Source organism: Gorilla gorilla, chromosome 4 (genome assembly GCF_029281585.2).
Source record: "Gorilla gorilla gorilla isolate KB3781 chromosome 4, NHGRI_mGorGor1-v2.1_pri, whole genome shotgun sequence".
In the NCBI taxonomy this organism is placed as follows: domain Eukaryota; kingdom Metazoa; phylum Chordata; class Mammalia; order Primates; family Hominidae; genus Gorilla; species Gorilla gorilla.
The window spans coordinates 63,736,222-63,759,219 of record NC_073228.2 but is presented as its reverse complement, the minus strand read 5'-3'; the positions used below and the strand labels follow the sequence as shown (position 1 = coordinate 63,759,219).

Genomic DNA, 22,998 nt, shown 5'->3' with positions numbered 1-22,998 from the left:
TTTTTTTTTTTTTTTGAGACAGGGTTTCACTCTGTCACCCAGGCTAGATTGTAGTGGCGTGATCAAAACTCACAGCAGCCTCAACCTCCCACGCTCAAGTGATCCTCCCACCTCAGCCTCCTGAGTAGCTGGGGCATTAAGCGCATGCCACCATGCCCAGCTAACTTTTATACTTTTTGTAGAGACGGGGTTTTGTCATGTTGCCCAGGCTGGTCTCCAACTCCTGGGCTCAAGCGATCCACCCATCTCTGCCTTCCAAAGTGCTACAATTGCAGGCATGAGCCACCACACATGGTTGACTTGTATAGTTCTTCATAGATTCGGAATATTAATTCATTATTCAATATATAATTTGCAAATATCCTATTTTGTGGATAAGATGGAAATTTTAAGATTTAGTGCCTGATTAAGCAAATGCTGTGAAACAACTTCACCAAAACAAGCTCTAGTCTTGTTTCAGCTTGCTCTGGAGGTCTGGGTCAAGGTGATATTAAATAGTGGCTTAAAACAGTTCATGGCTGGGCACAGTGGCTCACGCCTATAATCCCAGCACTTTGGGAGGCCGAGGCAGGCAGATCACTTGAGTCTAGGAGTTCGAGACCAGTCTGGCCAACACAGCAAAACCCGTCTCCACTAAAAATACAAAAATTAGACCTGGCGCAGTGGCTCACGCCTGTAATCCTAGCACTTTGGGAGGCAGAGGCGGGTGGATCACTTCAGGTCAGGAGTTCGAAACCAGCCTGACCAACGTGGTGAAACTCTGTCTCTACTAAAAATACAAAAAAATTAGCCAGCTGTGGTGGCGGGTGCCTGTAATCCCAGCTATTTGGGAGACCGAGTCAGGAGAATTGCTTGAACTCGGAAGGCGGAGGTTGCAGTGAGCTGAGATCGTGTCACTGCACTCCAGCCAGGGTGACAGAGTGAGACTCCGTCTCAAAAAGAAAAAAAAAGAAATACAAAAATTAGCTGGGAGTGGTGGTGCAGGCCTGTAATCTCAGCTACTCTGGAGGCTGTGGCACGAGAATTGCTTGAACCCGGGAGGTGGAGGTTGCAGTGAGCCATGATTGTGCCACTGCACTCCAGCTTGGGAGACAGAGAGAGACTCTCTCAAAAACCAAACAAACAGTTCATATCTACTCCAGAGAACCCTCCTGAGAAGCCGGTTGTGTTTCACATTTACCCCCTAGATATTTTATTTTCCTCCTTAAAGATCAAAGAATCAAGGCAGAGGAAGCCATGAATGTGAGAGTCAAGGTAAGGCTGGAAATAAAAGACTGTCCTATTCTTATCACAGATGGATTATTCTCTTATTTTCTAACTTAGTCTGTAAGTTTCTTGATGGCAGGTACTGCTATATAAATTTAAAACCAATATTCTATTCAGCACCTAGCACATCATCCTTTACATAGTAAATGCTCAATAAATTATTGTTTATTGACATTAATTGATTAGCAATTCCTATAATTCTAGAAGATTGTCATGAAGTGGTCTATATTGTCTCATATGAATAATAACAGATTGCATTCTTACTTGAATATTTGATATCAAATAAATATTTGTATAAAGTATTTATAAAATTATAAAATAAAGATATGCTACAAAGCTTCTTCTTTCTTTTTCTTCTTCTTTTTTTGAAATAAGATCTTACTCTGTCCCCCAAGGCTGGAGCGCAGTGACACAATCATGGTTCACTTCAGCCTCGACCTCCTGGGCCCAAGCAATCCTCCTACCTCAGCTTCCCAAGAATCTGGGAGTATCTGGGACTACAGGCGTGTGCCACCATCCCTGGCTAATTTTTCTGTAGAGATGGGATTTTGCCACATTACCCAGGCTGGTCTTGAACTCCCGACTCAAGCGATCTGCCCACCTTGGCCTCCCAAAGTGCTGAGATTATAGGCGTGAGCCACCATGCCCAGCTAAAATTTATTTTTAAATTCAATAGACATGAGGGCCAGGCTCAGTGGCTCACACCTGTAAATCCAACACTTTGGGAAGTAGAGGCGGGCAGATCGCTTGAGGTCAGGAGTTTGAGACCAGCCTGGCCAACATGGTAAGACCCTGTCTCTACTAAAAATATAAAAATTAGCTGAATGTAGTGTCATGCGCCTGTATCCCAGCTACTGGGGAGGCTGAGGCACAAGAATCACTTGAACCTGGGAGGCAGAAGTTGCAGTAAGCCAAGATCGTGCCCCTGCACTCTAACCTGGGCAACAGAGTGAAACTGTGTTTCAAAAAAAACAACTTTGTTAATCACTAGACCTGTGATAGATTGCGGGGATTCAAAGGTGGACAAGGCAAATCCTTAGAAGAATTTGCAGTTTCATAGTTAAGTAGACAATAAGCAGCAAACATGCCATGATAATGGAGTGCTATAATACAGGTAAGCACTGGATGCCATGGGGTAGAACATAAGGAACACCTAACTCGGTTCATAATTGGAAGAAAGGGAAGTTGGAAAGGTTCCTGAGCTGCTTCTTAAAAATAAGTATGGGCCGGGCACAGTGGCTCGCACCTGTAATCCCAGCACTTTGGGAGGCCGAGGAGGGTGGATCACCTGAGGTCAGGAGTTTGAGACCAGCCCTGCCAACATGGCAAAACCCCGTCTCTACCAAAAATACAAAAATTAGCCAGGTGTGGTGACAGGTGCCTGTAATCCCAGCTACTTGGGAGGCTGAAGCAAGGAGAATCACTTGAACCTGGGAGGCGGAGGTTGCGGTGAGCCGAGATCGCGCTGCTGCACTCCAGCCTGGATGACAGAGTGAGACTCTGTCTCAAAAAAAAAAAAAAAGTATGATCAGTTCTTATGAGTACAGAAATAAACTCTCGCATTTATGGTCAATTGCTTTTCAACAAATGTGCCAAGATGATTCAATGGGGAAAAGAAAAATCTTTCCAACAAATGGTGCTAGGACAACTAGATATCCACATATAAAAGAAGAAGATTGGACCCTTTTCCAACACTACACACAAAAATTAACTCAAAATAGACCACAGACCTAAATGTAAGAGCTAAAACAATAAAAATCTTAGAAGAAAATATAGAAATATGTCTTTGGGAACTTGAGTTAGTTAAAATCTTCTTAGATACGAAACTAAAAGCACAAAGCAGCAAAATAAAATAAATAAAGTGAATTTCATCAAAATTAAAAACTTTTGTTCTTCAATGAAAGGCATCCAGAAAGTAAAGACACCTCTCAAGATAGGAGAAAATATTTGCAAATCATATATCTTTTTTTTTTTGAGATAGAGTCTTACCCTATTGCCCAGGCTGGAGTGCAGTGGTGCAATCTCAGCTCACTGCAACCTCCGCCTCCCCGGTTCAAGCGATTCTCCTCAGCTGCCTGAGTAGCTGGAATTACAATCATGCATTACCACACTTGGCTAATTTTTGTATCTTTAGTAGAGATAGGGTTTCCTCATGTTGGCCAGGCTGGTCTCGAATTCCTGGCCTCAGGTGATCCGCCCGCCTCAGCCTTCTAAAGTGCTGGGATTACAGGCATGAGCCACTGCACCCGGCCATGCAAATCATATATCTTAAAAGGGATTTATATTTAAAATATCTAAAGAATCTTAAAACTCGATAATAAAAGACAACCTCATTAAAACATAGTAAAGAGAAGGATGAAATAAAATCATCTTTGTCACAGATGACATGATTATGTAGAAAACTGGAAATGACAAAAGAAACACTTGGAACTAATAAGCAATTATAGCAAGTGATGATAGTGGCAGAATGCAAGGTTAGTATACAAAAGTCAGCCATTTGCGGTGGCACGAGCCTGTAGTCACAGCTACGCGGGAGGCAGAGGCAGGAGGATCACTTGAGCCCAGGAGTTCAAGGCTGCAGTAGGCTCCATGGAGTGGCTCATGCCTGTAATCCCAGCACTTTGGGAGACTGAGGAGCACAGATCACTTGAGTCCAGGAGTTTGAGACCAACCTGGGCAACATGGTGAAATCTCGTCTCTACAAAATATACAAAAATTAGCTGGATGTGGTAGTGCATGCCTATAGTCCCAGCTTCTTGGGAGACTAAAGCAGGAGGATCGCTTGAGCCTGGGGGGCGAAGGTTGCAGTGAGCTGAGATAACACCACTGCATTCCAGCCTGGGCAACAGAGTGGGACCCCCATCTCAAAAAAAAAAGCCAATGACTTTCCTATATCTCAGTAATGAACAAGTGAGCAAGACTCCATCTCAAAAAAAAAAAAAAAGAAAGAAAGAAAGAAAGAAAAGAAAGCAAGCACAATTTCATTTACATTAGGCACCCTCCAAAATGATTTTTTTTTTTCTCATGTGGAGTTTCGCTCTTGTTGCCCAGGCTGGAGTGCATTGGCATGATCTCAGCTCACTGCAACCTCTGCCTCCTGGGCTCAAGCAATTCTCCTGCCTCAGCCTCCCAAGTAGCTGGGATTACAGGCATGTGCCACGACACCCGGCTAATTTCGTATTTTTAGTAGAGACGGGGTTTCACCATGTTGGTCAGATCTACCCGCCTCAGCCTCCCAAAGTGCTGGGATTACAGGTGTGAGCCACTGAGCCCGGCCTGAAATGCTTTTTTACAAGAGCACAAATCCACTTTTATTTATTGACTTTTCATTAGTTTAAATCCTTGAGGGGTACAGCATGAGGGTACAGCATCACTTGGATTCTGTGTCCAATAGCCTTAGCAGGAAGATTGCTTCGGAATTTGGCACAAGCCATGCCACTGTTTCTGTGGGCCAGAGTTACCTTTCCCCAGATTACTCTGGTTTTGTTTGGTTTGCCGCCAGGAGTCACTTTGTTGTTCTTTGCTTTGTATACATAAGCACATCTCTTGCCCAAATAGAATTCTGTTTCATCTCGGGCATAAACACCGTCAATTTTAAGGAAAGTTGTGTGCTCTCTTTGGTTCCAGAGACCCTGCTTATAGCCAGCAAAAACGGCCTTGGACCACAGCTTCCAGACATATTTTCTTTTAGAAGTCTTGTTCCCAGCAGGATCCAAGATGGCAGGAAAAACCAAAATGAAATATTCTGATATAAATATATATCTTTTGAGACAGAGTCTTGCTCTGTTGCCCAGGCTGGAGTGCAGTGGTGCAATCTTGGCTCACTACAATCTCTGCCTCCTGGGATCAAGTGATTCTTCTGCCTCAACCACCCGAGTAGCTGGGATTACAGGCACCTGCCACCACACCTGGCTAATTTTTTTTTTTGTATTTTTAGTAGAGACAGGGTTTCACCATGTTGGTCAGGCTAGTCTCCAACACTTAACCTCAAGCAATCCACCCGCCTTGGCCTCCCAAAGTGCTGGGATTACAGGCATGAACCACTGCACCTGGCCTATATTTTGATTTAAATCTAACAAAATATGTTTAAGATCTATGAGGAAAACTAAAAACTCTGATTTTAAAAAATCAAAGAAGAACCAAATAGATAGGGAGATATTCAATGATTGTGGGTAGAAAAACTCAATTATCAAGACATCAGTTCTTCACAACTTGATCTATAGATTTCAATACAATCCCAATCGAAATTCCAGCAAATGATTGTATGGATATCAACAAACTAATTCTATAGCCAACACAATACCGAAGGAGAAGGCAAAGTTAGAAGACTGACAAGGTCAGAGGACTGATATTACCTGGCTTCAAGACTTACTATAAAGCTACAGTAATCAAGACAGTGTAGTATTGCTGAGAGAATAGACAAATAGATCAATGGAAGAGAATAGAGACCAGAAAGAGCCCTGGCAGAAAAGTAGAGCAGGAGGGTGGTAGGATGGGGAAGGGAAGAGGGTGGAGAGGAGCAAAGAGTAGGGAGGGGAGGTGGAGGACAAGTAGAAGATTGAAAATGGATGGAGGGATGATGCCTGGAATACAAACCAGGATGTGTTCTAGAGCACTTATGGATAGGCTTGGAGAGAAGGCAGGACTCTTTTTCCTTTGAGACTAGGGAGAAAGATGGAGACTGCTGGTAAGACAGAGATAATTTGTTCAGAGGCAGGGCAAGAAGTTGAGGGAATCCCTGACTGATGTAACATGTTATTCATCCAGCAAATGATTATTGGGCAACATTTATGTGTCAAGCCCTAAGCCTAGTGCTAGAGATTCAGAGATGAATGAGATAAAGCGCTTGCTCTCTCAGAACTTAGAGTCTGGCCAGGCATGGTGGTTCACTCTTGTAATCCCAGCACTTTGGGAGACCGAGGCAGGCAGATCACTTGAGGTCAGGAGTTTGAGACCAGCCTGGCCAACATGGTGAAACCTTGCCTCTACTAAAAATACAAAAAATTAGCCAGGCATGTTGGCGTGCGCATGTAATTCCAGCTACTCAGGAGGCTGAGGCAGGAGAATCGCTAAAACCCAGGAGGCAGAGGTTGCAGTGAGCAGAGATCGTGCCACTGCATTCCAGCCTGGGCAACAGAGCAAAACTCTGCCAAAAATAAAAAAACTTAGAGTCTAATGGTCTCTACTTTCTTTCTTTCTTTCTTTTTTTTTTTTTTTTTAGAGAAGGTCTCACTGTCACCCGGGTGGAAGTGCAGTGGCATAATCTGGGCTTACTGTAGTGATTCTAGTTGCAGGATATAAGACATCCTGGGGCTCAAGTGATTCTCCCACCTTGGCCTCTGGAGTAGCTGGGACTACAAGCGCCACAGCACCTGGCCATTTTTTGTAGAGAGAGGGTCTTACTGTGTTGGCCAGGCTGCTCTCGAGCGATCTTCCTGGGCTCAAGCGATCTTCCTGCTGTGGCTTCCCAAATGCTGAGACTACAGGCATGAGCCACTGCACCCGGCCCTCTACTTTCTGTATGAAGTAGAAGATAAAGTTTTGCTGGAAGGAGGTATGTGGGAGACGTAGGGGACTTGAGTAGAGTGGCGAATATTTAGAATACTTTTTCAGGAAATGAGAAACCAAAAATGAATAGGAAAATGTTGTAAGAATTACTGCTTGCCATGGAGTATCCAGATGAGAACAGATATGTTTATGGTAGTATGAATCCAAAAAGCGATGTTATTTTTTTCCTACTAAATTTCTTTCTTTTTTTTTTTTGAGACGGAGTCTCGCTCTGTCGCCCAGGCTGGAGTGCAGTGGCGCGATCTTGGCTCACTGCAAGCTCTGACTCCCGGGTTCACACCATTCTACTGCCTCAGCCTCCCAAGTAGCTGGGACTACAGACGCCCACCACCGCGCTCGGCTAACTTTTTGTATTTTGAGTAGAGACGGGGTTTCACTGTGTTAGCCAGGATGGTCTTGATCTCCTGACCTCGTGATCCGCTCACCTTGGCCTCCCAAAGTGCTGGGATTACAGGCGTGAGACACCGCGCCCAGCCTTTTCCTACTAAATTTCAGTAGCCCAGATGAAGTAGCAGAGGAGATTGAGGGATAGATTCATCTGGAATTCGAAGTTTATGAGGCAGTTGCAATAGAAGGACAAGGAAGAGAGAGAGTTGACAGTGTGGCAAAAGAATTGAGCTGATAAATTACTGGATGGGACATTAGTTTCTTTCAGTTGGCAAGAAGCAGAGATACCCTTAGTTCAGGTTATCACAAAGGCTGAGGTAGAAGATAATGACACTGAAGTAGAAGGCAGGAAGCCCAGGAAACTTGCTCCACAGACAGGCATCGGGGAGAAACGAAAAAATGCCTAGAATAGGATGCAATAGATGTTCTAGTCTATTGAATAGAATTTCACCCTAATGTCAGCTCTAATCATCTGGTTTGCTTCTACTCTCTCAGAAGTAAATGCCCATTTACTCCTTTTTCCGGGAATTCTCCCATATTCATAACTCAGCTTCTTACTGCCTAGTTTCTCTCTCTCCTCTTCTGCACATACTTACTACTTCTCCCTGTTTGTATTAATTTTTCTGTGACTTGCATCCAAATTCCCCCAAAAGAGGACTTATTGAGTCAGTTAGGTTCATCCAATATGGACCACATTAAAGACTTCTGGTCTTCCCTTGTGTTTAGCCTATAAATGTTTATCTTCTGCTATTTTATAGATTTCTGATCTAATCAGCCACAACCAGGGTAACACAATGATGATGCTGGAAAAAGGTCCCAACCCAGACCCTAAAAGAGGGGTTCTTTGATCTCATGCAGAAAGGAATTCAAGGCAAGTCACAGAGTGCAGCAAGAAGAGATAATTTATAGAAAGCTACTTAGTTACAGAGTAGGGCATCCTTAGAAAGCAAGTGGAGGAATGAGCACTGTCTTTGTTTTGTTTTGTTTTGTTTTTGAGACAGAGTTTCGCTCTTGTTGCCCAGGCTGGAGTGCAATGACGCGATCTCAGCTCACCGCAACCTCCGCCTCCTGGGTTCAAGCGATTCTCGTGCTTCAGCCTCCTGAGTAGCTGGGATTACAAGCATGCGCCACCATGCCCGGCTAATTTTATATTTTTAATAGAGCCAGGGTTTCTCCATGTTGGTCAGGCTGGTCTCAAACTCCCGACCTCAGGTGATCTGCCCGCCTCGGCCTCCCGAAGTGCTGGGATTACAGGTATGAGCTACCGCGCCGGCCGCTTTGTTTTAAACTCTTCTTATATAGAGGTCTTATCTATGTAAAAGCTAAGCTATGTCTACATGCAGGTAGGCTGACAGCATGACAACATTTATTACTTTGTTGATTTAAAGATAGTTATCCTTGGCATTTTAGTGCGTAAGTACATCAAAGCATGACTATAATCATCTTAAAAGCATATATTGTTATGTGATATCAGGGCATCTGGACATTCTGTGGTTGCAGGAGTTTGTCCTTGGAGGCATTATTAAGCTGCTTTCTTAGCCGTAAACATCTTGTGACCGTGGGTCATGAACTGGTGAGGAATGTGCCTTGCTAGCTTTAAGATGGAGTATATTTTAAAATGGTGTCAATCTTGCTCTCTGATAGTCCTGTTTCCCTAACAATTATATAACATACAGTATGGCCACCCCAGCCTACTTTTCTCAGAAAGGAATTGTGAGTAGAGCTTCACAGACCATGGAGGACTCCATCATAGAAAAGGAAAGAAAAGCAGGAGGGGGATTGATGGCCAGGTGTGGTGGTGTGTGCCTGTAGTCTCAGCTACCCCAGAGGCAGAGGTAGGAGAATCGCTTATACCTGGGAGCTTGAGGCTGCAGTGAACCCTGATCACGCCACTGCACTTCAGCCTGGGTGATGGAGCAAGACTCTGTCTTTAAAAATATGTGTACATACATATATAGCTCCATAATCTTAAAGAACTTGAGTATTAGGAGTGGGGAAATGAAAGAGCTAGAAGGAACGATAAGGAATTTCAGATTGTTAGAAGAGTGAAGATAATGGGATGGTATAAGCCAAAAAATGTTGAGGACAGAATCTTAGGTGCCTCATCCACATGAATAAAGTTACACAACTAAGAAGACGACAGATGCCGGGTTGAAAAAAAGCCAGATTATCGAAGTTTGCAACAAATGTAGAGGCACGTCTTGGAAGTCAATACAAAACAATGATCAGGAGAGATAAAAGGTAAGATGAGGAAAGCATGGACTGCAAAGGAGGATAGTGTAGTGGTTGGAAATGCATCTGAGGAATGATGACATAATCTCTCATCCCCAAGATGCAGGGGACATGAGGGAATGCATAGGGAAACATGTATGTTATGTAAGACAAAATTAATGCATAGTGTATATTAGGAGGTGCAGTGATCTATAAAGTAAGTATATAAGACAGAGAAAGTACCATTCTATTGTTTCACAGCTTTTATCTGAAATTAGTGTATGTGGTATAAGAAACATTAAATTGGCCGGGCGCGGTGGCTCAAGCCTGTAATCCCAGCTCTTTGGGAAGCCGAGGTAGGCGGATCACCTGAGGTCGAGAGTTCGAGACCAGCCTGATCAACATGGAGAAACCCCATCTCTACTAAAAATACAAAAAAATTAGCCGAGGTGGTGGCGCATGCCTGCAATACCAGCTACTCAGGAGGCTGAGGCAGGAGAATCGCTTGAACCCGGGAGGCAGAGGTTGCAGTGAGCTGAGATCACACCATTGCACTCCAGCCTGCGCAACAAGAGCGAAACTCCATCGCAAAAAAAAAAAAAAAAAAAGAAACATTAAATTTCAAAAATTAATGTTTATTTTGCTAATAGTGTTAGAGATGAGGTAATTAAGCATCCTCATTTTACAGAAAGCTTCAGAAGGTTTAGTGATTTCCTTAAGGCATGCAGGTAATTAAGGCTGCCCAGGCTGCAGTGCAATGGCGCAATCAGCTCACCGCAACCTCCATCTCCCGGGTTCAAGGAATTCTCCTGCTTCAGCCTCCTGAGTAGCTGGGATTACTAGAATTTAGAAGTATTTTTTAAGCACCTTGACCTCCCAAAGTGCTGGGATTACAGGCATGAGCCACCACACCCGGCCTAGAATTTAGAAGGATTTTATGGGGAGGATGATATTGTTGGCCCAGACCTGTTAAACTGTTAAAGTGTTAAAGTTTGATTTGATTTTTTTTTTTTTTTTAAGACAGAATCTCGCTCTGTTGCCCAGGCTGGAATGCAGTGGCGCAATCTTGGCTCACTGCAACCTCCACCTCCCGGGTTCAAGCCCAGATTTTTGTGCCTTAGCCTCCTGAGTAGCTGGGACTACAGGCAGGTGCCACCACAACAGGCTAATTTTTGTATTTTTAGTAGAGATGGGGTTTCGCCATGTTGGCCAGGCTGGTCTCACCTGGCCAGGCTGGTTTGACCATGTTGGCCAGGCTGATCCTGACCTCAGGTGATCCCCCCGCCTTGGCCTCCCAAAATGCTGGGATTACAGGCATGAGCCACTGCGCCTGGCCCGTTTGTTGTTTTTTTGTTGTTTGAGACAAGGTCTCACTCTGTCGCACAGGCTGGAGGGCACTGGCACCATCAAAGCACATTGCAACCTCAACCTCCCTGGTTCAAGTGATCCTCAGCCTCCCAAGTATCTGGGACTACAGGCATGGGCCAGCACACCCAGCTCATTTTTCTTTTGTAGTGATGGGGTCTCCCTGTGTTGCTCAGGCTGGTCTAACTCCTGGACTCAAGTGATTTTCCTGCCTTGGCCTCCCAAAGTGCTGGTACAGGTATGAGCTACAGCACCTAGCCCTCCTTGTTTTCTTCTTTTTTGTTTTTTTGAGACAGAGTTTTGCTCTTGTCACCCAGGCTGGAATGCAATGGCATGATCTCGGCTCACTGCAACCTCTGTCTCCCAGGTTCAAGTGATTCTCCTGCCTCAGCCTCCCAAGTAGCTGGGATTACAGGCGCCCACCACAATGCCCGGCTATTTTTTTTTTTCTTTTTTTGAGATGGAGTCCTACTCTATCACCCAGACTGGAGTGCAGTGGCGTGATCTCAGCTCTCTGCAACCTCTGCCACCTGGGTTCAAGCAATTCTCCTGCCTCAGCCTCCTGAGTAGCTGAGATTACAGGCACCTGCCACCGTGCCCCCCTAATTTTTGTATTTTTAGTAGAGATGGGGTTTCACCATCTTGGCCAGGCTGGTCTTGAACTCCTGACCTCGTGATCCACCCGTCTCAGCCTCCCAAAGTTCTGGGATTACAGGTGTGAGCCACTGCACCCTGCCAATTTTTGTTTTTTGTTTTTTTTTTTTTTCAGACGGAGTCTCATTCTGTCACCCAGGCTGGAGTGCAATGGCACGATCTCAGCTCACTGCAACATCTGCCTCCCGGGTTCAAGCGATTCTCCTGCCTCAGCCTCCCAAGTAGCTGGGACTCCAAGTGCCTGCCACCATGCCCAGCTAATTTTTTGTATTTTTAGTAAAGATGGGGTTTCACCATGTTAGCCAGGGTGATCTCGATCTCCTGACCTCATGATCTGCCTGCTTCGGCCTCCCAAAGTGCTGGGATTACAGGTGTGAGCCACCGTGCCAGGCCCAATTTTTGTGTTTTTTTAGTAGAGACAGGGTTTCGCCATATTGTCCAGGCTGGTCTCAAACTCCTGACCTCACGTGTCTGGGAGGCCCGCCTCAGCCTCCCAATCTTTTTTTCTTAATAAACTTCCTTGTAAACCAGAGTACAGTTTTCAAGACCAGCTCCAGCTCCACTCCTAATATTCTAGTTCTGAGTAGCTCCAGCTACTCAGGAGACTGTGGTGGGAGGATCCCTTGAGGCTATGATTGCATCACTGCACTCCAGCCTGGGTGACAGAGTGAGATCCTATCTCTAAAAAATAAATAAATAAATAAGTAAATTTCCTTGTAGCAAAGAGACACAGTCAAAATCAGTCTAATGATCTTCAAGCTGTTTCTAAAATTAGGAGCTCCATAAATATTGTGGTTGATGATTATGGCATTTCTCCCATGGAAGGCATATTTTAAAGTAATGGTTGACGAAATACATCTCCCTTTCTCTTTCACTTTCCTCCTCTACACATGCAACTCTTGGATGACAACTTAAGCCAATCACTATATCTCGTATTCCTTTAACTCCTCTCACTCCCAGATTGATTCAGGAACAGGAACGTAATCATATGACCCAACTAAGGATATTCAATGCTAATAAGATTAAATTTTTGGAACTTTTTCCAGCTATCAGGGAAATTGAGTCTCTTTTCTACTGGATGGAAGTACATAGCTTCAGGACCTATTAGCAGCCAGCTTGGCACCATGAAAGGATAGCCTGCCCAGAAACGGAGTCATCACCGAGGAAGAAGATGTCATTTGAACCCTGGATCAAGTTTCTTTCAAGAAGAAGCAAGAAACTGTTTCACTGGCATATGAGCAATAATAAACTCTTTTTTGTTGTTGTTGTTGTTGCTGTTAAATCAGTTCTAGTTGGATTTTCTACCATTTGTAACATACAGTCCTAACTAATACAGGTAAGTTCTGGTATACAAAACCATAGTAACCATGTTTCTGTTTTTTGTTTTTTTTTTAAGACGGAGTCTCACTCTGTCACCCAGGCTGGAGTGCAGTGGCGCAATTTCAGCTCACTGCAAACTCTACCTCCCAGATTCAAGCGATTCTCCTGTCTCAGCCTCCTGAGTAGCTGGGATTATAGGTATGCACCACCACACCAGCTAATTTTTGTATTTTTAGTAGAGACAGGGTTTCACCATGTTGGCCAGGCTGGTTTCAAACTCCTGACCTCAAGTCAGGCCCACCTCGGCCTCCCAAAGTGCTGGGATTACAGGTGTAAGCCACCACACCTGGCCATAACCATGTTTCTTAATACAAGTCTGCATTGCAACTAGCTATATACAAAGATACAGTTTTAAACAGTGATTTTTGGAATTCTTGAGACTCTTAACATGCCATCACTCCACTTCACACTTTATTGGAAAACCAGCAAAAAAAAAAAAAAAAAAAAAAAAGGCCGTGTCTTAAATACAGATTTATAAAATCTATTCAAAAATAATTTCCTCTTAATAAAATGGAAATCACTATATCCCAAAGTCAATTCAATGGTTGCAACAGATAAAGGATTTCTTTCCATTTTCTATACTTTGCTTTCACCCAAACTTAGATTCAAATTTAAACACAGATGTTTTGAGTGATACATTAAAATACTGCTTCATATTTGCTAAGATAGATATAAAATGAATCTCTGACTTCCCATATAGTACTGTGCTTGTTTTATGCAAAAACTGGAAATAAAGAAGTAAAAAGTGGTTTTAAAAAATGTGATATAGGTAGGTCTTAAATAAACATTGTTAAGCTGAGTAGTAAAAAACAGTAAGTGTCATAAAAGGGATATACACAAAATGTTTTTGAAGCCCAGAGAAGGGTAAAGTAATGCTGGCACAGCCAGAGAGGAAGTGACATTTGAGCTATGCTAAAAGATTGGGAAGGAATTTGCCAGGCAGAGAAGAAAATAGTTATACTTTACAGGAGGAAGAGTTATGGCATTTTCTTTTTTTTTGTTTTTTGTTTTGTTTTGTTTTGTTTTTGAGATGGAGTCTTGCTCTGTTGCCCAGGCTGGAGTGCAGTGGCGCGATCTTGACTCACTGCAAGCTCTGCCTCCCGGGTTTACACCATTCTCCTGCCTCAGCCTCCAGAGTAGCTGGGACTACAGGCGCCTGCCACCACGCCTGGCTATTTTTTTTTTTTTTTTAAATTTTTAGTAGAGACAGGGTTTCACCATGTTAGCCAGGGTGGTCTTGATCTCCTGACCTCGTGATCTGCCCACCTCGGCCTCCCAAAGTGCTGGGATTACAGGTGTGAGCCACTGCGCCTGGCCGAATTATGGCATTTTCAAAGTCTGTTATGTAGCTAAACTTTTCTCTGTCTGTCTTAAAAGCTAAGAGCTGAAAAATTACCTATTATTATTCGGGTCTGGGGTTGATGACTGTGAAGGCAATGTAGAATATATAGATTGGAAGCTGCAATGCCTTTTATGACCTAGTCTCTGAACTCAAATACCATCACTTCTGCTGTATTCTTTGCATTACAAGCAAGTCACTAAGCCCAGCCCACACTCAGTCACCTAAAGGGAGGAGTATGAAAGATTTCTGTGGACATATTTTAAAACCACAACAAATATCTAGCGCCCTGTTACTCCTTGAGGGTAATCTTGGACACTCTTTTCTTCTCTATTAATCTTTTCTTTCTTTTTTTTTTTTTTTTTGAGACGGACTCTCACTCTGTTACCCAGGCTGGAGTGCAGTGGCGCAATCTCAGTTTAACCTCAACCTCCACTTCTCTGGTTCAAGCCACTCTCCTGCCTCAGCCTCCCAAGTAGCTGGAATTACAGACGTGCACCACCAAGCCCAGCTAATTTTTTTGTATTTTTAGTAGAGACGGGGTTTCACCAGGTTGGCCAGGCTGGTCTCAAACTCTGATCTCAAATGATCCGCCCTCCTTGGCCTCCCAAAGTGCTGGGATTACAGGCATAAGCCACTGCGCTCAGCCTGTTTTTTTGTTCTTTGGTTTGTTTTTTGAGACAAGGTCTCAATCCGTCAGTGGTGTGAGCCACCATGCCCGCCTATTTATTTATTTATTTGTTTTGAGACGCAGTCTTGCTCTGTCACCCAGGCTGGAGTGCAGTGGCATAATCTCGGCTCACTGTAACCTCTGCCTTCTGGGTTCAAGCGATTCTCCTGCCTCAGCCTCCCAAGTAGCTTGATTACAGGCGAATGCGCCACCACACCAGGCTAATTTCTGTACTTTTAGTAGAGACAAGGTTTCACTATGTTGGCCAGGCTGATCTCAAACTCCTGACCTCAAGTGATCTGCCCATCTCAGCCTCCCAAAGTGCTGGGATTACGGGTGTGAGCCACTGTGCCTGGCCTTCTCTATTAATCTTGATTTTCTTCCAAGACTGGTCTTCCGTTAGCTTTCCCCTTCTTAGTAAATAACACTACTTCCACTTAGTTACTAAAAGCCACAGTCATCCTTGATTCTTTTCTTTTCTTCAATCTCCATTCCCTAATAAATCCATCAGCAAAGATAAAGTATATACCATGTTCCTTGGTATCTGTCGGGGACTAATTCCAGGTACCCCTTGGATACCAAAATCCATGGATGCTCAAGTCCTCCATACAAAATGGCATAGTATTTGCATATCGCCTACACATATCCTCCCATATACTTTAAATTATCTCTAGAGTACATATAATACAATGTAAATGCTATGTAAATAATTGTTATTTATAAGCACTGTTTACAGAGTAATGACAAGAAAAAAAATGTCTGTACGTGTTCAGTACAGATGCAATCATCCATTAAAAAAAAATTTCCATTCACAGTTAGTTGAATCCAGGGATGCAGAACCCACAGATATGGAAGGCCAACTGTATATGTCATTTGTTTATTCCCTCTTCTGGCTATTAATCCATGCTACCATGAACTCTTGCTTACTTCAGTGGCTTCATAACTTGTCTTCTTCTACTTTTGCCTCCCTACTGTCCATCTCCACACACCAGCCACCTTTTTTTTTTTTTTTTTTTTTTTTCAGAGACAGGGTCCTCCTCTTTTGTCCAGGCTGAAATACAATGGCAAAATCATAGCTCACTGCAGCCTCAAACTCCTAAGCTTAAGTGATCCTCCCACCTTAGCCTCCAGAGTAGCTGGGATTACAGGGGCACACCACTATGCCTGGCTAATTTTTAAAATTTTAATTCTTATTTTAATTTTTATTTATTTATTTGTTTATTTATTTATTTATTTTTGAGACAGGGTCTGGCTCTGTCACCCAGGCTAGAGTACAGTGGCATTATCTTGGCTCACTGCAACCTCCGCCTCCCGGATTCAAGCAATCCTCCCACCTCAGCCTCCTAAGTAACTGGGACTACAGGCGCATACCACCACACCTGGTTAATTTTTGTATTTTTTTGTAAAGAAGGAGTTTCACCATGATGGCCAGGCTGGTCTCTAACTCCTAAGCTCAAGAAATCTGCCCACCTCAGACTCCCAAAGTGCTGGAATTACAGGCATGAACCACCACACCTGGCCTAATTTTTAAATTTTTTGTACAGATGAGATCTCACTATGTTGCTGATCATAGGTGTGAGCACCAGTCTAGACTGGCCAGTCAGCGTTTTTGTTTTTTTGTTTGTTTTAAGACAGACTCTCACTCATTGCCTGGACTGAAGTGCAATGGTAAAATCATAGCTCATTGCAGCCTCAAATTCCTAAGATAAAGTGATCTTCCTACCTTAGCCTCCCAAGTAGCTGAGACTACAAGTGCATGCTACCACACCTGGCTAATTTTTTTTTGTAGAGACAGGGTTTCTTCATGTTACCCAGGCTGTCCTTGAACTCCTGCGTTCAAGTGATCCGCTTACCTTGGCCTCCCAAAGTCCTGGGATTACAAGCATAAGCCACCACATCTGGCCCAGCCAGCCACCTTTTATTAAGCATGTACTTTGTGCTTTGCAGAACAATAAGTAATTTGCATGTATCATCTAATTTAATCATCACACCTGTCTAAGAAATAGTTATTACTATTTAACACCCTTGCTTAAAAACCTATTTTCACTATTATAAAGATAATGCGTCTTCACAAATATATTTTTCCCTCTCCTGTTAAATTACTTTTCTTAGGATAAATTTTAGGAAGCAGAATTACTAGGTTAAAGAATATAAAGATTTTAAAGCCACCAATAACTCTTTTTCTATTCTTACTTGGAGGACTTGTCAGTTCTCTTTCTTTATATTTAATTTTTCACAGTGGTGGGGGGTGGTCCTCCATTTTCTGATGTCCTGTCCATGAGTAGATACATGTTCCTGGAAAATAGAATAGTAGTTCTCAAGTTCAACTGCACATTACAATTACCTAGGGAGCTGTTAAAAATATCAATGCCAAGGACTCTAGATATTCTGACTTAATTAGTCTAGGGGAGCATGAGCATGGACTTTTTTTTTTTTTTTTTTTTGAGGCAGAGTCTCACTCTGTCGCCCAGGCTGGAGTGCAATGGTGCCATCTTGGTTCACTGCAACCTCTGTCTTAAAAATGTCCATGCTTGGCCAGGTGCGGTGGCTCACACTTGTAATCTCAGCACTTTGGGAGGCCGAGGCAGGCAGATCACTTGAAGTTAGGAGTTTGAGACCAGCTTGGCCAACATGGTGAAACCCCGTTACACTAAAAGTACAAAAATTAGCTGGGTGTGGTGGCGGCTGCCTGTAATCCCAGCTACTTGGGAGGCTGAGGCAGGAGAATTGCTTGAACCCACGAGGTGGAGGTTGCAGTGAGCTGAGATTGCGCCATTGCACTCCAGCCTGGGCGACAAGAGCAAAACTCTGTCAAAAAAAAAAAAAAAAAAAGAATATCCTTGATGAAACAGAAAAAAAAATATTGGTTTTATTAGATCCCTCAGAACATGTTTTTAATGATTTGGTATGACAAGATATGTATGCATGAAGCACTTCTGTTGCATATCAAAGAATGATTGGTGGTTGTCTTGAGGAAAACTGTTTCTCTAATTCATTGAGCTATGAGCTGATCTTTTTCATTGACCACTATTTTTACCTGAAAAAACGACTAACAGACAAACTGTGGCTATCAAAACTTGGGTATTCGGCTGAAATTTCCCCATAATGAAGAAAGTGAGCTTGCATGTCAAGAAAAATAACTGATAAACTGATATTGTTTCTTGCCAATGATAAAATTTGAGTTTTCAAACAAAAATTAGAATTTTGGAAAACTTATATCTACTACCATGAGCTTGACAGTGTCCCAATACTTAAAGATTTTCCTGATGATAATAAATGTGTTTTTTGGGGGGGAGGACATCATATAATGAAATGTGTCAACATTTGGAAGATATGCATATCTCAAGGAATTAATATTTTTCAAATGACTAGGGCATATATTAAATCATGCATGGGTAAAAGATCCATTCAAAGAGAAAGACAGACCAGTGGATTTTATCTCATTTTATTTTATTTATTTATTTTTTTGAGATGGACTTTCGCTCTTGTTGTCCAGGCTGGAGTGCAATGGCAAGGTCTCAGCTCACTGCAACCTCTGCCTCCTGGGTTCAAGCAATTCTCCTGCCTCAGCCTCCCGAGTAGTTGGGATTACAGGTGCTCACCACCATGCCTGGCTAATTTTTGTATTTTTTTCAGTAGAGACGGGGGTTTTACCACATTGCCCAGGCTGGTCTCGAACTTTTGACCTCAAGTGATCTGCCCACCTTGGCCTCCCAAAGTGCTAGCACTATAGGTGTGAGCCACTGCACCCAGTCCTAATGGATTTCAATGAAACAGAGGACAAAAAGTTCATTTAATAATGTTTCAGATTCTACATTGCAAATAACTTTTTTTTTTCTTTAAAGACATCAGATCTCACTGTGTTGTCTAGGCTGGACTCAAACTCCTGGGCTGAATTAATCCTCCTACCTCAGCCTCCTGAGTAGCTGGTACTATAAACCCGCACCACTGTGCCTGGCTGCAACCAACCTTTAAGAAATTACCATTTGTTGGCCGGGTGCGGTGGCTCATGCCTGTAATCCCAGAACTTCAGGAGGCTGAGGCAGGTGGATCACGAGGTCAGGAGTTCAAGACCAGCCTGGCCAACATGGTGAAACCCCGTCTCTACTAAAAATACAAAAAAATTAGCCAGGCGTGATGGGGCACACCTGTAATCCCAGCTACACGGGAGGCTAAGAGAGGAGAATCACTTGAACCTGGGAGGTGGAGGTTGCAGTAAGCCGAGATTGTGCCACTGCACTCCAGCCTGGGACAGGGTGAAACTCCGTCTCAAAAATGAAAAGAAATTACCGCTTGTTGCATTTCCATGTACTATCAAAGAATAACCACAATGGTCAGAAAAAAACTATCTAAAAACTTCTTCCAGCTACATAATCTGTGTGAAGCCAGATTTTCTTCATATCCTTCGACTAAAACAACATATTGCAACAGACTGAATGCAGATGCATACATGAGAATCTATTAGCTAAAGCTGACGTTAAAGAAATTTGTAAAAATGTAAAACATTGACAACCTTCTCATTATATTTTTTGTTTTGGAAAATATAACTGTTTTTCATAAAAATATTTATGTTAACGTACAATAAGTTTGCTGTTATTTAGCTTTAAATTCTAATATAGTAATTGATAATACACATATCCCACATAAACAAAAGCTCATTAGTTTTTAAGACTTCTTGGTTTGAGAACTACTACTCAAAATTTTTTGTTTGTTTTGAGAGAGGGTCTCTGTTGCTCAGACTGGAGTGCAATGGCACAATCATAGCTCCTGACTATAAACTGAACCTCCTGGGCAATCCTCCCATCTCAGCCTCCTGAGTAGCTGGGACTACAACACCTAGCTATTTTTTTTTTTTAATTATTTTTAGTAGAGATAAGGTCTCGCTATGTTGTCCGGGCTAGTCTTGAACTCCTGAGCTCAAGTGATCCTTCTGCCTCAGCCTCCCAAAGTGCTAGGATTACAGGTATGAGCCACTGGGTCCCGCCTAGAAGTTTTACTAAATTTTGGAGGCCTAAAATCTGAAATAGTTAAGAACCACAGACCTTTGAAAAGGAATACACGAACTGATTGCATATTCTCAGTGAAGATTATTTTTCTCAGTTAAAAGCTTTTGAAAAGTATGAAATGGCAATGAGTTCTAGATTCTATTCCTGATAAGAACTTGCCAACAGCTCTGATATGCCAATTAACTGCTGACCCTTAATATTAATGGGTTTTAAACAACTCTTAGACGTTCAAATCCCAATTCCTTAATATGATATACAAAGCATCCTGTATAAACTGTGCTTTCCAAGAATTAACTGATTTAATTTGTGACAACTCTATGTAGTAGGTACTGTTACCATGTATGATTTGTACATTCTGTTCAACAAATGAATGAATACAATGAGTAAATAAAATTAAGAATTTTTTTTTTTTTGAGACAGAGTCTTGCACTGTTGCCCAGGCTGGAGTGCAGTGGTGCGATCTCGGCTCACTGCAAGCTCCGCCTCCTGGGTTCACGCCATTCTCCTGCCTCAGCCTCCTGAGTAGCTAGGACTACAGGTGTCCACCACCATGCCTGGCTAATTTTTTCTTTTTTTGTATTTTTAGTAGAGATGGGGTTTCACCGTGTTAGCGAGGATGGTCTCGATCTCCTGATCTCGTGATCCGCCTGCCTCGGCCTCCCAAAGTGCTGGGATCACAGGTGTGAGCCACCGCGCCCGGCCAAAATTAAGTAATTTTTATTTTTATTTTTTTGAGACGGAGTCTCGCTCTGTCGCCCAGGCTGTAGTGCAGGGCACGATCTCGGCTCGCTGCAGCCTCCGCCTCCTGCATTCAAGTGATTCTCCTGCTTCAGCCTCCTGAATAGCTGGGATTACAAGCGCACACCACCATGCCTGGCTAATTTTTGTACTTTTTAGTAGAGATAGGGTTTCACCATGTTGGTCAGGCTGGTCTCAAACTCCTGACTTCGTGATCCGCCAGCCTCAGCCTCCCAAAGTGCTGGGATTACAGGCGTCACCGTGCCCGGCCTAAGTAATTTTTTTTTTTTTTTTTGAGACTGAGTCTTGCTCTGTTGCCCAGGCTGGAGTGCAGTGGTGCAATCTTGGCTCACTGCAAGCTCCGCCTCCCGGGTTCACGGCATTCTCCTGCCTCAGCCTCCCAAGTAGCTGGGACTACAGGCGTCCACCACCATGCCCGGCTAATTTTTTCTTTTTTTGTATTTTTAGTAGAGACGGGGTTTCACCATGTTAGCCGGGATGGTCTTGATCTCCTGACCTCGTGATCCGCCTGCCTCAGCCTCCCAAAGTGCTGGGATTACAGGCATGAGCCACTGCGCCTGGCCAGTAATTTTAAAATCTAGATCCAAGTCCAGTTTAGAAAAGAGAAGCATTCTCAACTCCAGCTCTGTTCATTCAATTAATGATCACTTCCTGTCTTTTTCCTCATTATTTGCCTATCTGCAGTTTTCTTCTGTGTTTTTACTGCCACCTGCCTCTTCTCTGTTTCATCTCTTCAAAAGTCTCACTGTTAATTCCTTTCTTTCTTGGGATTTTAGATCCCTCTAAATCTGCATGCACCTTTTGAAAACAAATACGAACATCACAATCTTTACCAACTAGTCTCATAAGAGCTAACCTTCATGGAGTAATCACTATGTGATACATGCTTTACTGCATGACCTTACTTAGTCTTCATTGTACTACGGTACTATTTTTATCATCCCCATTTTACAGGGATGGGACAACAGAGGTTAACAGAACTAAAATAACTTGGCCAAATCTCACAGCTAGATAGTGGTAGAGCCAGGATTTTATTTAAACCTGTGTCTTTTCCTCCTACAGCTTTAATTAGAAATAATTTATGCATTATAAAATTCACCTATTATAAGTGTACAGTTCAATGCTTAGTAAATTTATAGAGTTGTGCAACTATCACCACAATTCAGTTTTTAGAATATTTTCCTCACCCCAAAAAGTTCCCTTGTGCTCATTTGCAGTCAATTCCTGCTCCCAACCCTAGCCCCAGACAACTACTAATCAGCTTTCTGTCTCTGTAGAGTTGCCTTTTGTGGAACTTACATAAATGGAATCCTACAATGCATGTAAATAGAATCTTTGTGTCTGGCTTTTTTCATTTAGCATGATGTTTTTGAAGTTCATCCATGTTGTATAGTGTGTCAGTCATTCATTCCTTCTTATGGCTGAACAATATTCTGTTGTACAAATATACTGTGTTTTGTTCCATTCACCATTTGGGTCGTTTCCACTTTTTGGCTATTATGAATAATGCTGTTGTGAACATTCACATACAAGCTTCTGTGTGGTCATATATTTTCATTTCTCTTGAGCAGTACCTAGCAGTGAAATTGCAGAGTCATAGAGTAAGTTTACGTTGAACTTTTTTTTTTTTTCGAGATGGAGTCTCACTCTATCGCCCAGGCTAGAGTGTAGTGGCACAATCTCGGCTCACTGCAACCTCTGCCTCCTGGGTTCAAGCAATTCTCCTGCCTCAGCCTCCCAAGTAGCTGGGACTACAGGTGCGTGCCACCGGGCTCGGCTAATTTTTTGTATTTTTAGTAGAGATGGGATTTCACCATGTTAGCCAGGATGGTCTCGATCTCCTGACCTTGTGATCTGCCCACCTCAGCCTCCCAAAGTGCTGGGATTAGAGGCTTGAGCCACCGCTCCTGGCCTATGTTGAACTTTTAAAGAAACTCCAAAACTATTTTCCAAAGTGGCAGTATCATTTTATATTCCCACTAACAATGCATGAAGGTTCTAATTTCTCCACATCCTCATACACATTTGGCATTGTCGGTCTTTTTAATTATAACCATTCTAGTGAATGTGAAGTGGTATCTCTGTGGTTTCAGTTGGCATTTCTCTAATGACTAATGCTGTTGAATATCTTCTCCTACATTTGTTAGCCATCCATATATCTTCTTTGGTGAGAACTCATGACTACAAAGTAAATGCCACTTAACCAATGTTTCCCAAACATGCCATACACATTCTTGCCTCTCTGCTTTTTATTTATTTATTTTTTTGAGACAGGGTCTCCCTGTATCACCCAGGCTGGAGTGCTGTGGTGCCATCACAGCTCACCGCAGCCTCAACCTCCTCAAGCAATCCTCCCACCTCAGACTCCCAAGTAGCTGGGACTCCAGGTGCCC

The 22,998-nt window shown here is 42.9% G+C and overlaps 1 protein-coding gene across 1 annotated transcript; it reads right to left on the bottom strand.

Moving 5' to 3' along the window:
* Nucleotides 1-4,595: 4,595 nt before the first annotated feature.
* On the bottom strand, nt 4,596-22,637 carry LOC115934594 (large ribosomal subunit protein eL33-like). Its single transcript, XM_055387074.1, has 2 exons — nt 22,590-22,637; nt 4,596-4,961 (listed from the first exon to the last, which is right to left on the bottom strand). The coding sequence occupies exons 1-2, from the start codon at nt 22,635-22,637 to the stop codon at nt 4,596-4,598; spliced, it is 414 nt and encodes a 137-aa protein (XP_055243049.1).
* Between the last annotated feature and the right edge of the window lie 361 nt (nt 22,638-22,998).

Excerpts from the sequence above, each read along its gene's own strand:
- LOC115934594 (XM_055387074.1), bottom strand. The coding sequence starts at position 22,637 with ATGCCAAATGTGTATGAGGATGTGGAGAAATTAGAACCTTCATGCATT. Across the intron at positions 4,962-22,589 it reads AATTAGAACCTTCATGCATT|ACTTCTAAAAGAAAATATGT; the intron begins GTTAGTGGGAAT and ends GCTGGGAACAAG.